This window comes from Oryza glaberrima, chromosome 3, assembly GCF_000147395.1.
Source record: "Oryza glaberrima chromosome 3, OglaRS2, whole genome shotgun sequence".
Taxonomy (NCBI): domain Eukaryota; kingdom Viridiplantae; phylum Streptophyta; class Magnoliopsida; order Poales; family Poaceae; genus Oryza; species Oryza glaberrima.
This window is the reverse complement of record NC_068328.1, coordinates 4,461,211-4,476,249: the sequence shown is the minus strand read 5'-3', so window position 1 is coordinate 4,476,249 and position 15,039 is coordinate 4,461,211. Positions and strand designations below refer to the sequence as shown.

The 15,039-nt window shown below is 41.1% G+C and overlaps 2 protein-coding genes and 2 non-coding genes across 4 annotated transcripts; 2 read left to right on the top strand and 2 right to left on the bottom strand.

Annotated features, from left to right (window-relative positions):
- Positions 1 to 893: 893 nt before the first annotated feature.
- LOC127768430 (putative pumilio homolog 7, chloroplastic) lies at positions 894 to 5,068 on the top strand. Its single transcript, XM_052294010.1, has 5 exons — positions 894 to 2,329; positions 2,519 to 2,681; positions 3,292 to 3,455; positions 4,318 to 4,576; positions 4,648 to 5,068. Exons 1-5 carry the CDS (start codon positions 894 to 896, stop codon positions 4,750 to 4,752), a joined length of 2,127 nt encoding a protein of 708 aa, XP_052149970.1. The 3' UTR covers positions 4,753 to 5,068.
- Positions 5,069 to 6,291: 1,223 nt separating this feature from the next.
- On the bottom strand, positions 6,292 to 6,366 carry TRNAR-ACG (transfer RNA arginine (anticodon ACG)). The gene has a single exon. It is a non-coding gene; the product is annotated as a tRNA-Arg (tRNA).
- Positions 6,367 to 7,266: 900 nt separating this feature from the next.
- On the top strand, positions 7,267 to 7,338 carry TRNAD-GUC (transfer RNA aspartic acid (anticodon GUC)). The gene has a single exon. It is a non-coding gene; the product is annotated as a tRNA-Asp (tRNA).
- A 44-nt stretch (positions 7,339 to 7,382) lies between these two features.
- Positions 7,383 to 10,007, bottom strand: LOC127765903 (ras-related protein RABH1e-like). The gene is made up of 6 exons (XM_052290872.1): positions 9,666 to 10,007; positions 9,455 to 9,525; positions 8,971 to 9,063; positions 8,615 to 8,722; positions 7,850 to 7,940; positions 7,383 to 7,742 (listed from the first exon to the last, which is right to left on the bottom strand). The coding sequence occupies exons 1-6, from the start codon at positions 9,783 to 9,785 to the stop codon at positions 7,578 to 7,580; spliced, it is 648 nt and encodes a 215-aa protein (XP_052146832.1). The 5' UTR covers positions 9,786 to 10,007; the 3' UTR covers positions 7,383 to 7,577.
- Between the last annotated feature and the right edge of the window lie 5,032 nt (positions 10,008 to 15,039).

Sequence of the window (15,039 nt, the reverse complement as noted above, 5' to 3'; positions counted from 1 at the left end):
TCTTTTCATATGATTGAAATCTTTTAAAATTCCTATATTTTTTCTACAAATCAAAGGTCCCTTAAATTATTTAGGTCCGATAGAACTCATAATATTTATATTAGACAATTTAGTATGAGGCAAGATACCCCTTGGTACGGAAGGGCAAAGGCCCACATATCGTGTGTTATGCATCAGCTTAATTACGAGTGGTCGTAATTATCCCGCCAAAAACTACACACATAGTCTTTACGTGATACCAAATACTATAATATTGATATATAGGTAATCACTGATGTATTTTTTTTATTTCTTACTATAGAATTTAGCACAAAACTCAGCACACGGCTATTCACATACTATCGCCAAAAGCCTCTCCTTCATGTTAGGCTTCTCATCAGTAAATATTTTTTTCAAACAAAAATCGTGAATCACGTTTTAGATGCCAAGCATATGTTAGCTGAATCTTGTAAAACAGTAAATAATCTTCAGGTCTGATGCCTCCTACAAACTCGAAAATTCCGATAGAAAGATCTAAGATATTTTGTTCTCATCACCTCAACCGTATGTGTACGTGCAACGCCGTATAATAACGGATTGTATCGTTATACGCGTATATCGGCCGCGGAGCGGAGGCAACCCCAGGCATCTCGGGGGGGTTGGGGGGCTATATAAACCCCCCCGCCGCTAGTGCGGCACGGCGCATCTCCCCTTTTGCATGCCTCACCGGCCTCTCCACCTCCCCCTCCTCCTCCGCCTCCCAATGCTCTAGCTGCTTGCTCCCGATTGATTTGATTTCCCCCCTTCTCCGAGTCTACGCGATCTGCGGATTGGCCGTCTCCCCACTCTTGATTCAGTCCAGGGAGTTTTGATCTGACCGGATTTTGCGGTGGGGTTTTCTTTTTTGGGTGGCGATGATGTGTGCGAAGGTGGTGGCGGCGGCGGCGGCGGAGGAGAGGGAGATGGAGTTGCTGCTCAGCGAGATCCCTCAGGTCACCGCGCCGCATGGGCAGCGCGGTGGCCGCGGCGGCGGCGGCGGTGGTGGTGGTGGTGCTGCCCAGTGCTACGGCTTGCATGGACCTGCGCGTTACCATGCGCACGCGGGGGCGCCCGCGCGCTACGGCGGGGATCCGTGCTTCCCCCTGGTCTTGAACCGTCGCGACGATGGTGGTGGCCAGCAGGGCGGCGCTCGCGGCGCCATCCACGTGCCGCTATCGGGGGGCTTCGCGTCGTCGCCGGCGTCGAGCACGTCCGCCGGTAGCGCGCCGTCGCCGGGGTCGGACCGGTTCGTCGGCCGCTCGCCGTCGCCGATGGTGCAGGCGACGACCGACGAGGACACGGAGAGGCTGGCGAGCCAGCTCGACGGCTTGCTTGTCGGGGACGCGCCCGCCGCGGACGCGCTCGCTGCAGCGCTCATGCCGCCGCAGGGCTCGCCGGCGTCCGCCGCCAAGAACGTGTACCTGCCAGATGTCTCCGCGGTGCACGGTGCGTATAACAATGGCTACAACTTTGGGGCGCCGGGTTACTCGCTTCACCATGAGCCCGGCGTATTAGCTGATCAGGCCATGGCGTCCGGCTATGTCGCCCCATCTCAGTGCTTTCCAGTGGACGTCGGCTTGGATGGCTACGGCGGCTTCCCTCCAAGCTTGGGTACCAGTGTTGGCAGCTTCATGTACACTAGGACTAGGAACAGCTCCGGTATTGGTTGGGAACAAGGGCTAGTGCACCCTGATCATGCTCGGCCGGTCTTGCTTCCTGGACAGTCTGGTGCAGAACACAACTGGGGGTACGCTGGTACGGGTCAGATTTCCCTGGACTCCCGTGGCAGAAGTTTGCCAAAATCGCCCTACGAATACAGTGTTGCAGCAGCGAGAGACATTGGGTACATGAAAGGTGGTTTCAATCAAATGGAGCCATTTTGTGATGGGAGGAAGAATGTGCCTTTTCTGAACCGTGCAAAGGAGAGGAGATTTAAGCAGCATGTCAACAATAGGTCAGTTGAGCTGGAGAGTCCTGGTATGCTGATGTATGAGAACATAGTTGAGCTGGAGAGTCCTAGGATGCTGAGGTATGAGAACATGGTTGGAGCCAAGGGCTATATCTACTTCATGGCCAAGGACCAGAATGGGTGCCGGTTCTTGCAACAAAAGTTTGAGGAAGGGAAAGATCAAGCCGATCTGATATTTGAAGGTATCATCGACCACATTCCTGAACTTATGGCCAACTCGTTTGCAAATTATCTTGTACAGAAACTACTAGATGTGTGTGATGAGGAGCAGAGGCTGAGAATCATTGCTGTACTGACTGAGGACCCTGTGAAGCTGCTGAGAGTCTCTCTAAACTCGCACGGGTAATGATCTTTTGTTAAAAACTGATATGTACTTCAATATGATCTGCCATTATTAACTTACTAAAAGAAAGCGTCGATTGTTGATTGGAGAATGTTGTAACTTTAGGCAGGACAAGTGTACTTTGATGCTAACATTGTAATAGCTACTGGACACAATGAATGGTGATGATTTCTTTTCATTTATTTCAGGACAAGGTCGATACAGAAATTGATTGAGACTGTTAAAACCAGGAAGCAGATCATGCTCATTATTTCGGCTCTACAACCAGGCTTTATTCATCTTGTCAATGATCCTAATGGTAATCATGTTATACAAAAATGCCTGAAAAATTTTGATGCAGAAGAGAACAAGGTACTTTGGCAAATATCTAGTTTGCAAACTGATTTTTGTTAACTCTTCTTGACTACTACTTGTTATGCCATTGATTTGAGAATTATCTGTTGTAGTTTTGACAGTTGCACACCATAAGTTAGAGCAACATTCTAAACACATGGAATTTATTGGCTGTGTCCTATCCCATACAATTTTCTCAATCTGCATACAATTTTCTCAATCTGGAGCAAAACATTTCTGAAACTGTAGCTATACCTAGCATCATGTTCTGAAACTTGCATCGATACTCTATCAGATTGAAGTAAAGTAATTTGGTGTTGTAGATGTCACTATATCTTTCTATAAACTTGGTTAACTTAAAGAAGTTTGACTTAGAAAATTATAGGAACAAACATATTCATACTGTTTACATAGAAACTTGCTCATGGAGCAAATACAATCTCTTAACAATTGATAAATATCTCAATGTCTTCTGTTAGAGAACAGATATTGTGTTATAAAGTTCACTAGTTCAGTTCCATAGTTGTTGGCTCTTGTTGAAAATTCAGAGAAGTCACTATTCTGTGTGGAATTTATGAAATTCTTCTGCAAAAAAATATGTGTGAAGATCTTTACTCTCTTTTAACAGTTCATATTTGAAGCTGCTGCAACCCATTGTGTTGAAATGGCTATAAATCGCCATGGCTGCTGTGTGTTACAAAGTTGCATATCAAATGCATATGGTGAATATCAAATCAAGTTAATTATGCAAATATGTGCTGATGGCTTATATCTTGCTCAAGATCAATTTGGGTAAACCTTTTCTCATTGTTAGGCATCTTATAATGTACTGCTGAGTTGAAATTACTACTTTGTGCTTGTTTCTAAAACTGTATTTGTCTGTCTAGTACTCCCTCTGGTTCTTAATATTTGATGACCTTTAAATCTTTGATCTTCAATAATTTCTCAAATACTTAGTTTAAAAACATAACAATTGGTAAGTGTAAACACATTAATAGATTTTATAAATTTGTTCTAATATAAAATAAATGATGGAAGTTTTAAAATTTTGGCCAAATTTTGTTCTCTTAACACCTATGTACTGAGTTAGTCCTACAGTATGTATGTAGCTTCTTGAAATGTTCCTACTTCCTCAACACTTGTATATGAATTAGAACTTCAAAATGTAGATTATCCATATACCATGTCAGTGCTTTATTTCTTTTTAATGCTGTAGCTCATTTCTCACATTAAAAAGCTATTTTTTCTGTTTGACAATTATGTATAACAATTCAAAACTTCTGAACATCCCAAACCACTCTGATAGCAGCTTAGCCATTCACACGTGTTGTTGAAAAATTACTCATAACTCATGTATATATGCATGTTAAATTCTCAGTGCTTGACGTAATCTGTTGCATCTCACAAACAGATCATTTATGACGGTACTGACACTCACTACAAGAATTCTCTGAATGTTTTAACGTGTACTCTTTGCTGACTTGAGTTGAAAACATCTGCAACCAAATCTATCTTGTAGTCATTAGTCAAGGACTCCACATAAAGGATTTTTATTTATGTTCGTACTTTGAGATTAGTTTATTGATATTTTTATGATGTTCGCTGACATGTAAATCCACAAACTAAAAATCTTTCCTGTTTCCCCTTATTACAGGAATTATGTGATCCAATATGTCCTGGATCTGAAAATTCCTTTTGCAAATGCACAGCTGGCATCTCTGTTTCAAGGAAATTATGTGTATCTTTCGAAGCAAAAGGTGGGCAGCAATGTGGTGGAGAAATGCTTGAAGGTTTTCCCAGATGATGACAAAGCTGCCATAATATGGGAATTAATCTCAGCCTCCCATTTTGAGCAACTGCTGCAAGACCCTTACGCAAACTATGTCATTCATACGGCTCTTGTGCAGACCAGGGTAAGTACTAGTTCTTTTGAATTTGACAGCGCATTATGTTCAACATCTTCTAATCTTACTGTTCTTGATAGGGCCATCTCCGCAGCGCTCTTGTTAACGCAATCCTCCCCCATGAGGAAGCTATTCGGACCAATCCCTGTTGTAAGAGAATCTCTAAAGTCCTCTCTAGGAGGTAAGAAAGAGATGGGATGTGTACAATCTGTGGTACCAAGAAGGTTGCAAGTGAATGCCTAGTGCCCTCTCCAGGAGATGAGATGTGTACAATCTGTGGTACCTAGAAGGCTTTGTTGTTTATTTATGTGCACTAGCTGTTAAACTATAATGTATCTGCCATACAAGCTTCGGAGTTCAGGAGGTGGTTTTGGTTATAGGTTATAACCAGGCTGTAGAATCGTCATGTAGTTTTTGCAGCACGCCGGTAACGCTGTAGCGTTGTATTTTCTTTAAAATTTCTAGTTCTTTCTGAACTGCCTGTTCTGTATCTTCTGTAATACTCTTTTTGGTTGTGCTAAACGGAGTGACCATTACATTTCGTCAAAGTTGTCATACCTGTGTTATATTACATAGTTGCATCTTCCAAGAGCATTTCCTCTTCAATTTGGTTAAATGAAATAGATGCTTGTGCTATTGGGACTTTGAACTGTGAAGAGTGACTCATCACCATATTTTGGTAGAGAAATTTGCCTCGTCACCATATTTTGGTAGACAAATTTTAGGTACTTGAGAAAACATCTCAAGGTATTTAAATTTTGAACTTTTCTTTTGAACGAACGAACTAAAATTATGCGTTTTGGTAAGAGTACACTTTCCAAAACATCTCAAGTCATCGTTGGAAATGTTGTGTGGGTCGGAGAAATTGGCATGCTTCACTCTCGTCGAACGTACTTCTGGTGTTTTGTGTGTAAGTAGTGTTTTGTGAGTAAGTACGACTTCTTGCTATGCAAAGGTACCCTGAAATCCTGAATCCTGACGCTCATGGAGTCATGACTGTTTCACTCTGGTATCCCTTTGACTTGGCATTTGTTTTATGTGTAAGTACGACTTCTTGCTATGCAAAGGTACCCTGAATCCTGACGCTCACGGAGTCATGACTGTTTCACTCTGGTATCCCTTTGAATTGGCATTTTAGCCGGCTGATGCATATAGGGTGTGTTTAGTTTTTTTTTTTTTTGGAAAATTGGAACCATGCCATTATAATTTTGCAAAGTTAATTAACTTTGCAAAATTATAATGGCATGGTTCCAATTTTCCCTAGTTTTTTTGGCGTAAAGTTTTTAAAGTATATAGACACACATTTGAAGTATTAAACGTAGACTAATAACAAAACAAATTACAGATTCCGCTTGTAAACTGCAAGACGAATTTATTAAGCCTAATTAATTTGTTATTAGCAAATGTTTACTATAGCATCATATTATGAAATGATGGCGTCGTCTCACAATTACATGCGAACTGTGCAATTGGCTTTTTCTCCCACATTTAATATCCCATACATGTGTCAAATATTTGATGTGACTTTTTGGCTAAAAGTTTTTTAATCTAAACACGCCATAGATGGGGAAATGAATCCAAGATGAACGTGACTTTCGTGTGCTTTGTGTATAGTCAACCACCTACTTTGGATGCAAAGGCAATGCTTACAATGTAAAGTGTTGACAACAGAAATTTTTTTTTTTTAAAAAAAAACAGATAAAGAGAGTGAATAAAAAGAAGAACGACTCCACTGGGGATCGAACCCACAGAATCTCTGGTTCCGTAGACCAGCGCCTTATCCATTGGGCCATGGAGTCGCTGATGGGAGGAGCACAAATAGTTAATAAATAAAATGTAGTGAGATATTTTCAAGTCAAGCACATCACAAAATAATTAATTAATGAATGAATATATTTTAGAGAACCCATGTTTTATAGTCAATAGTTACATAGCACCCTAAATAATATGACTAGTGGTGTATGACCCTATATATTATGGCCCACCCCAATACATGTAAAGTACAGTAGCTGTTTACTTAAAATTTGAAAATATAAAGTGTTTATGAAAATTTTAATTATTCATTTCTTGATTAAGGCAGTTGGTTTTTAACGACTCTTCACTACTTTAAAAAGTATTGTTTCATATATCCTAAAACTAATTGAGATTTAAATGAAATATTATTTCATAATCCTAAAGCTAAGTTCTTGTGCTTTGATACGGCTAGAAGGAAAAAAAATATCATAGTATTGCCTAAAATAAATAAAATCATAATTTTCATGAAATTTGTTTCCGTCTTTTTGTTATAGAGAATACTCACCTTAGTTTGATTTTATATGTAACTATCCATTTATAGTTAGTTGGTATGTAATGTTAAATTTGTTGACCTCTTTTTGTTATAGAGAATACTCACTTTAGTTTGATTTTATACGCAACTAACCATTTAGAGTTATGTTAAATTTGTTGCCCACTTTTTTGTTATAGAGAATACTCACTTTAGTTTGATTTTATATGTAGCTATCCGTTTATGGTTGCCACAAATCATAATATATCCTAATATATATGGTATTTTAAACTTTTGGCACAACTTATAGGTTCTCTGAAATTTACTTTTTAAAAAACTTCAGTACAGAATTACAGATAGGTTTTCTATATAAGCATGTTTATTTTTTTCCCAAATTAAGGACAATTACTAAACAGTTCTTTGTACGGCACATAATGTCGTTGTAGTATAGTGGTGAGTATTCCCGCCTGTCACGCGGGTGACCCGGGTTCGATCCCCGGCAACGGCGATTTTTATTTTATTTTACCCTTTTTGGGGTGCTTTGGCCATAGATTATGCGGTATAAAACAAAGAAACTTCAGGGAATTTTTGTCTGTTTCAAACCTAGATGCCGCTGTTAAAAATTACACATAAATATTCTCTATACTCGAATCGGCACTGACAATCCAAGCTACCTGAAATTCACTGTGTGTACTAATTTGAAGTCTGAACTCTGAAGCGACCTCGATTTCCCTGAATACAAAACTCTCAGCAGGAACAACCGCCTGCTTTCTGTTCTTCTTGTGCTTCTGCCCCTGAAGGTATTTGCCCGGAGGCAGCAGGCCGTAGGTTTATGTCCACCATGTCTTCCTGCTTTGCCGATGAGAGCGCCTCCATTCCAGGCAGCGATGCAGCGATCTTGCGAAACAGTGGCTGTGGTTCAAGTTTTCAATCAGTTACCATCAGGTGTTTTGAGCAATGATGGACAAGAACAGTGGTAGATTTGCTTGTCAAAGTGAAACAAAGTAAAGGCTGGAGACCTTGATGTTGAATCCAGCTTTTGCGCTGGTTTCCATGAACATGGCGCCGTGCTCCTGTGCCTTGGCTTCTCCTTCGTCAGTGGATATTTGCCTGTTGACATTCCAATCGACAGAAAGGAGTAGGTTAACTGATATACCTTAATTTTTTAATATATCACACCGTTGACTTTTTATATACTTTTGACTGTTCGTTTTTTTCAAAAAAAAATAATTATCTTTCGTCTTATTCAATTTTTTTAAAAAAAATAAAAAAAATCAAGTCATGCTTAAATAACATTTAACCATAAATCAAGTCATTATTCATTTTTAATAAAAAATTAAGTCATACTTAAAAAATATTTAACGATAAATCAAGTCATTATTCAAATTTTTTTTGTGAAAATATAAAAAAATTCGAGTTATGCTTTAAAAAAACATTTGACCATAAATCAAGTTATAAAATAAATGATAATTATATAATTTCTTTTGAATAAACTAATGGTGAACATATGTCAAAAACTCAACAGTGTTTTGTATTTTAAAAATGGAGGGAGTATTAGCCAAAATGATATTTCGTACTTTGTTGACGTGTGGACATTACCAAGACCAGAAGATTGAATTAAAATTGTCAAATTGAAGACAGAGTTATATCGTTATTTCATTTGATCAGTGAATACTATCCATCAGAACAGAACAGAGGATCTATTTAATTTTGGGAGCAGCTGGTACTTTTATGTAAACTTAATGAACTGCTGATTTAAGAACTAAATACCGACAGATACTAACCTCTTGTCAACAAGGTCTGTTTTATTTCCAACAAGGACGATGATCACATCTCCGCCTCGTTGTGTATTTACCTCTTCAATCCACTTCGATATACTCAAAAAGGACTGCCTGTCTGAAAACAAGGACGATATGAGACCACAAAACAAATATACAGTGGATTATATTATATTTTCTGATAAATTTGTATTCCAAGGGTATCGGCAATTCGCCAATTCCTGATTCGGTGACATGTTCAGAATAGGTGCCAACCTTGTTAGAGCAAAAGCACTGTAGTTTACAAGAGCACTGGAGGGCAAAGGATCACAAATTCTTTCTAGTTACAACAGCAGAGAGAAAAGGGTGTAGATGAAGTTAACTTGCCAGTCACATCGTAAACGATCACTGCCACAGAAGAATCCCTGATGTAACTTGGGATCAAGCTCCGGAACCTCTCCTGCCCAGCTGTATCCCTGCACATTATCATCACCATAAAACTCTCCCGGTTTTTACTAGCTGAAAACCTCCCAGTTTTCACTAGCTGAATTGTCTTGTGCGCGTGATTTCAGTTCACCAGGAAAGGATAAAAAAAGGGCAACAATTGAGCATTAATATTGCCTCCATCAGCAAAACGAAATCAACGTAATTGAGGGTGGAACTGAGACTAAAAATCAAGACTTCGAAACTAGTAGGCACTAGGATTATATGGTAATAAAGCAGGTTGTGCAGAGTAAAATCGGTGATCGGACAAGTAACAGCAGCTAAGCTGCACCAACTGAATTCTCGTAAGCAGGACAAGCTTGATAAGCAGAGTATGATGATAGGGGAAAAACAAAGAGAGAGAGTTCTCAGAATCTCAGATACCAAAGCTGCAGCCGTACGGTTCGGTCCTCGAGGTACATCGTCTTGGAGAGGAAATCGATCCCGATCGTCGCCTGCACGCCGCCGCCGCCGCCGCAACAACATGAACACCATCAAATTCATCGAACAAACCTTGCCCAAAAAAGAAAAAAAACTGGAACTCTCTCCAGCGCGTAAGATCGATCGATCGGGGACGCGCGCGACATCAACGAACCTGGTAGGTGGCGTCGAACTTGTCGTACATGAAGCGGGTGATGATGGCCGTCTTCCCCACCGCCTGGTCGCCGAGGAACACCAGCTTGTACTTGGCCAGCGCCGACACCACCGGCGCCATCACAGCACGCCGACGCCTAGCCTACCCTGCGCTGCGCTGATCGATTCCGCGTGTGGGAGGAGAGAATTGGGGCTTCGAAAATTTCGAAATCGAGTTTGAGCTTTCTTGTTTCGGAGTTTGGACGAACGCGTGCAGATGATGGAAAAGAGGAAGGTGTAAAGGAGGAGGAACGAGGTGGGCTTGCTTTGAACGGAGAAGGAAAGAGGCGACTTTTGCGTTTCGAAGCTTTTGTTTTTGTTTTTTTTATAATAAAAAAAAGAGTTGGTAGGTCGATGTAATAGAGTGAGAATACGTTCAACCTTGGGGAGTCCGGGCGTTGACTCTATCTATGAACCATACGAAACGTTACATGTTCATGTTTGAATTCTCATGAATTTCTTTCAAAAACAGTTGGTTTTCAGCTGTAACCGCCGTAAGACGACAGTTTCTTCGTTTCCAGAGATGCTGCTTGCGTGTACTACAATCGCAGCAGCCTACTCGACCAAGTTGATCTTTTCTTCCGATGGCTGACCCCAGCACATATTTTTCAGCCAGCAAGATATATATACCATGAAAAAGAAAATAAACTCAAAACCCTCGTGCCAAAACGGACCACGACTCGTGCGGGCCAAACGGGCCAGCCCAAAACTCTAAGCCGGGCCCGTCCAAACGCACCGTCCTAGCTGGGCCGGAAAATGAGCCCGTGTAGAATGCCAGTGGATGTCAAACAGGCCGAGCGAAAGTACGAGACGGTCAGCGACTCGAATTTTTTTCATTTTAAAATTTTTATTTTTTTAATATTTACAGAAATATTGTACCGGTGAAAATATTTACAGAAGTAGACCCTGCAGCCCTCGGGGAGGGCGGCAGGGTGATATGAGGGACGGATAAGATGAAAAAAAAACTAGAAAAATACATTTTTGGCATAGTGAAATTACATTTGCCCCCTTGCAACCCTTGTAGAGGGCGGCAAGGGACCTCAGTGCAACATGTGCACACCTTGACGCCCTCCACTTGAGCGGCAGGGGCCATTTCTGTAAATATTTTGGATGGTACAATATTTCTGTAAATATTAAAAAAATAAAAATTTAAAAATGAAAAAAATTCCAGCGACTCGGCGTGTACAGAACAGAACTACCGAGGCGCGCCCTGCCTAACTCAGAAGTCTTAACTGATTTGGCAACTTAAAAGTCTTAACTGATTTGGTCGGGTCTCAATAAAAACTGATTTAGTAGGGGAACTGTATTAAGCTAGCGTTACAGCTGACAGATACACTTGACAGTAAATAAACTGTGCAGCATAAAAACGGACACGGACACGGGTGGATTAATTGGCACGCCAAAGTAGATGCACATATACGTCTATATACTTTAACTAGCTAGTCGGGCCTGATAACAGTGACACAAACAGTGCGTTAGCGTAACAACATAGGGGCAAAACGGCATCTCAACCATCGATCAACAGTAACAGTAGTACTCAGCAGAGTAACTAGTATAGACGTAGTCTACTAGACAAATACTAGTACTATACATTATACACTGTGCTCCACATTATACGCCCACGCATGTTGATACGCCAGGATGTACAATCGATATAGATATAGGCGAGCCAGAGAGAGTGGGTGTGAGGGTGATCGATCGATGCATGCGTGTATTCCATGCATTATCCGCTGCTGCAACTGCAAGCACTCGATTGATCGATTCACAGTCACTAGTCGCGTCCGTATCAACAGTGCGGCGCAGGCACACATTGCAGGTCCGTAGGAGGTGCCGGCGAAGAAGGAGATCATCTAAAATTTAATTACTTCTCCTTAATTTTGAGTTACTGATAAAATAGAGGATTTACATGCCAGTGACCTCGTCAGAAAATCTTAATATCCGGTGCTAGTCGGCCGGCTCCGTTCGCCGACGAAGTTACGGCGGGCGGCGGGGGTCAGTGTACGCGCGCCGTCGACGAGCGCGGCCGGCCGGTGCACGTACGCGTACGGGGGGCCGTAGTTATCGCAGCCTTAAATACGGCAACCCAACTTAAGCCTCTGACCGGCCGGCCACACCCGGTAGCTATAGAGCTAGCTAGCGCTGTACGCTGTGCATGCAGTGTGTGCAGCAACGGCGACAAGTAACTAGCCACTCCTCCGAATTTATTGTCTCTCGAGTATAATTGAGCTCTCCTACTCCTGCACTGCACACACCAGTCGTCGTTCGTACAGTACTATCATCAAGTTATTAGCAGCAGCAGTAGTAATTGATCGCGAGTAAATAGTATTGTACGTACGTGGGGAATTATTGTATTTGGAGAGGAACTGATCGGAGTGTACGTCGGTATCATGTCTCCTGTTTGTGCGATACATATTCAGAGATTCAGTCGTCGATCGTGTTCGATTTCATGGCATCTACTTACTCATCTGCATGCGTCGGCAGGTCATTGGCAGTCCAAACCTAATTAATTAATGGACTGTTAAGTTCGGCAGGTTCATGCTCGATCGCGTACATGCATGCATATATCCCTAGATGCAGTAGAAATGCTGGCTAGATCGACTTGCTAACAGAACATCATTGGCGTGTGCATATGCATGCATGCATTCCAGCGTACACAGTGGCTAGCTAATAGCAAAGCTATCATTGATAGAGAGTACTAGCGCGCATGAGTAGTACTTGCGTTTGCGACATATTTCCGTACGCAGAAATTTCCTATGGATTGATTTCTACTGTGTGCATATAAAAAAAACAGGGCTTAATTAGTTTTTGTCGCTAGGTCGTGCAGCAGTTAATATGAATGTTTCAGATCAACGTCGGTACCTACACAAGCGCCGGTCATCCAAAAACTACGTACAGTAAAAGCATAGTACTACCTCTGGTCTAAAATATAAGTATTTTTAGCTATTTTTATCTAGATTTATAATTAAAAATGTTTACATTTTAAGACGAAGTTAGTGGTATCTATAACCTCGAAGGCTCGCGATCGAACCCTCCATCGTAATGGCATTGAGAGTAGTATTATATTGCAACAATGGATGAGTGGAAGAAAATATGTAATTTTTTATTATCCATCACAAGAACAGGAAACTGAGAGTGCAATCAACGCCATCATATACTCCGGTTCGACACATGCGTCAACAGGAGTCATCAGGAGAGAGATCGATCAGATCAGATCAGATCATCAGAGCAGCAGCTAGCAAATCTAGCTAGCGCACGTGCGATCGTGGCACGGACATGCATGGGCGCGCTCCACGACGATGATCTATTGATCTGAGACGGCCGCGACGCATCGGACGGTCAGGATTATATTACGTGGTTTCTGCCTCTCTCTGGTTAGCGAGATCAACGTCGTCGATCGTCTCGTCGCCATGCCATGTTGCGTTGCGTGCTGGCAGGTTGAATGGGGCGCCGACGTTGCGTGCGCGGACGCGCATTGAAGCGAGAATTGAAGGGGAAGTTAATGGGAGCCGGTGGACTCGGAGCAGCAGCATGACGCCATGACCTATATACTTCCAGCATTTAAATGTTGCGCGAGAGAGGGGGGTCGAGTTCTTAATTTCCCCCCTCTTGACGGGCCGAGTTTAGATCGAAACTTTTTTTTTAAATTTCTAACTTTTCCATCACATTAAAATTTTTCTACACACATAAACTTTTAATTTTTCCATCACATCGTTTCAATTTCAACCAAATTCCAATTTTAACGTGAACTAAACACTTTTGTTTTCTCGTAAGGATGCAAGGTTCAAAAATATCCCCACTTGTACCCAAATCTAGGCTGTTCTCATATGCATATATATGGTCCCGGTATACCTGATCACCTCTCCTCCTATCTTCTTCCTCATCGATGAATTTCATGCCAACTTCCTACACATGGCATTTTCGGTCGATTTTGCTATGCTATATTATTATTAGCATGTTTTAGATATATAGTTCACGGCTACGAATTTTTTTCCCCGTCTATAACAATTCTAATATTTTCCTTTTTCCAAATTTTATACTACTATAAAGGAAATTAACTATTAATCATGACTTTTTATTCCATAGTATAACTGTCTATTTGTATCCCTATTCACTACCGTGCTTATGGACTATCCCTAAGGCTTGCTATCGCCCTACCTTATTGTACTAGGAGGGATCACATCTCTTCCTATATTGAGTTTTTTTTATGGAGAGAGTAGACTTTAAGCCTTTAAAGATTGTTTCTTCCTCCCATCCCCACCTACTCTAATCCCTTTTAAGGTTGTCAAAAATCTTGATTACTTTACGACTTCTATTACGATCTTAATTAAGGTGGCTGATTTTAAGATTTTATATTTGTCATCTATACGATTTCACAATTTTTGATATACAATTCTATGATTACAATCATAACTAAAAATTTCATTTCTAATTAATTTAGGATAGTAATTTTAACAACCTTGCTCCTTTTTAAGTATATCGAGTTGCAGTCATACAGATATATAGTTACAGAGAGTACAACTTTTATGGTCTAGAATTTTTTAAAAACAAATATTTGAGAAATGAAATACAATGACGATTAGATTAAAAATAAAACATACACTGTGATTGATACATGCAGGGAGAGCATAGGTAATTAATAAAAACAAAACGGTCCAAGCTTAATTGTAGTGGAGACCATGCAGGTGTATAATGTGTACTGATGTTAGTATAATCAAGTGGATGGTTTTTTTTCCTGACAAGCGAAATTAAATGTTTTTACCAATAAAACGAACTACAGTTAATGCGAGGGTACCCCTATGGTGTAAAAAAAACTTGTGCCTATATATGTACTGCCCCCTTTAATTGGAAGTATGGGGGTGTATTTGCACGGCAGCTTCTGATCATGGCAAACCTTCGTAATGTAGAAACCAGTCCTTTTCTCATTTCCGCCCAACCAATTTTGTTGATTTCTGATCGTCTCCATCTGCCAGCAATTACACCTCTGAGGCCCTGACACATGTCCAGCTCCCAAATTTACCTCTCAAAGCTGGTATAGCAGATCCAGAAGTGAGGCACACACTACTTGTTCTAGCATCCTGGGGATCTTCAAAAGGAGAACACCATCTCATTGTAGTACCAGCATTCACTTCCTCGCACACAACATCCCAATGGACGGAATTCACCGCCCTTCATTCAGATCCATGCAAAATATTGATGATATTCCGCGTTGATGGATGACAATGACCGGTGTGTAGAAGGAACATCTGCATGGCCTGTCTTAGCAAAGACTGAATCTGGCTGTGTTTAGTTTAAACTAGAATTAAAAATTTAGTTGAAATTAGAACGATGTGACGGAA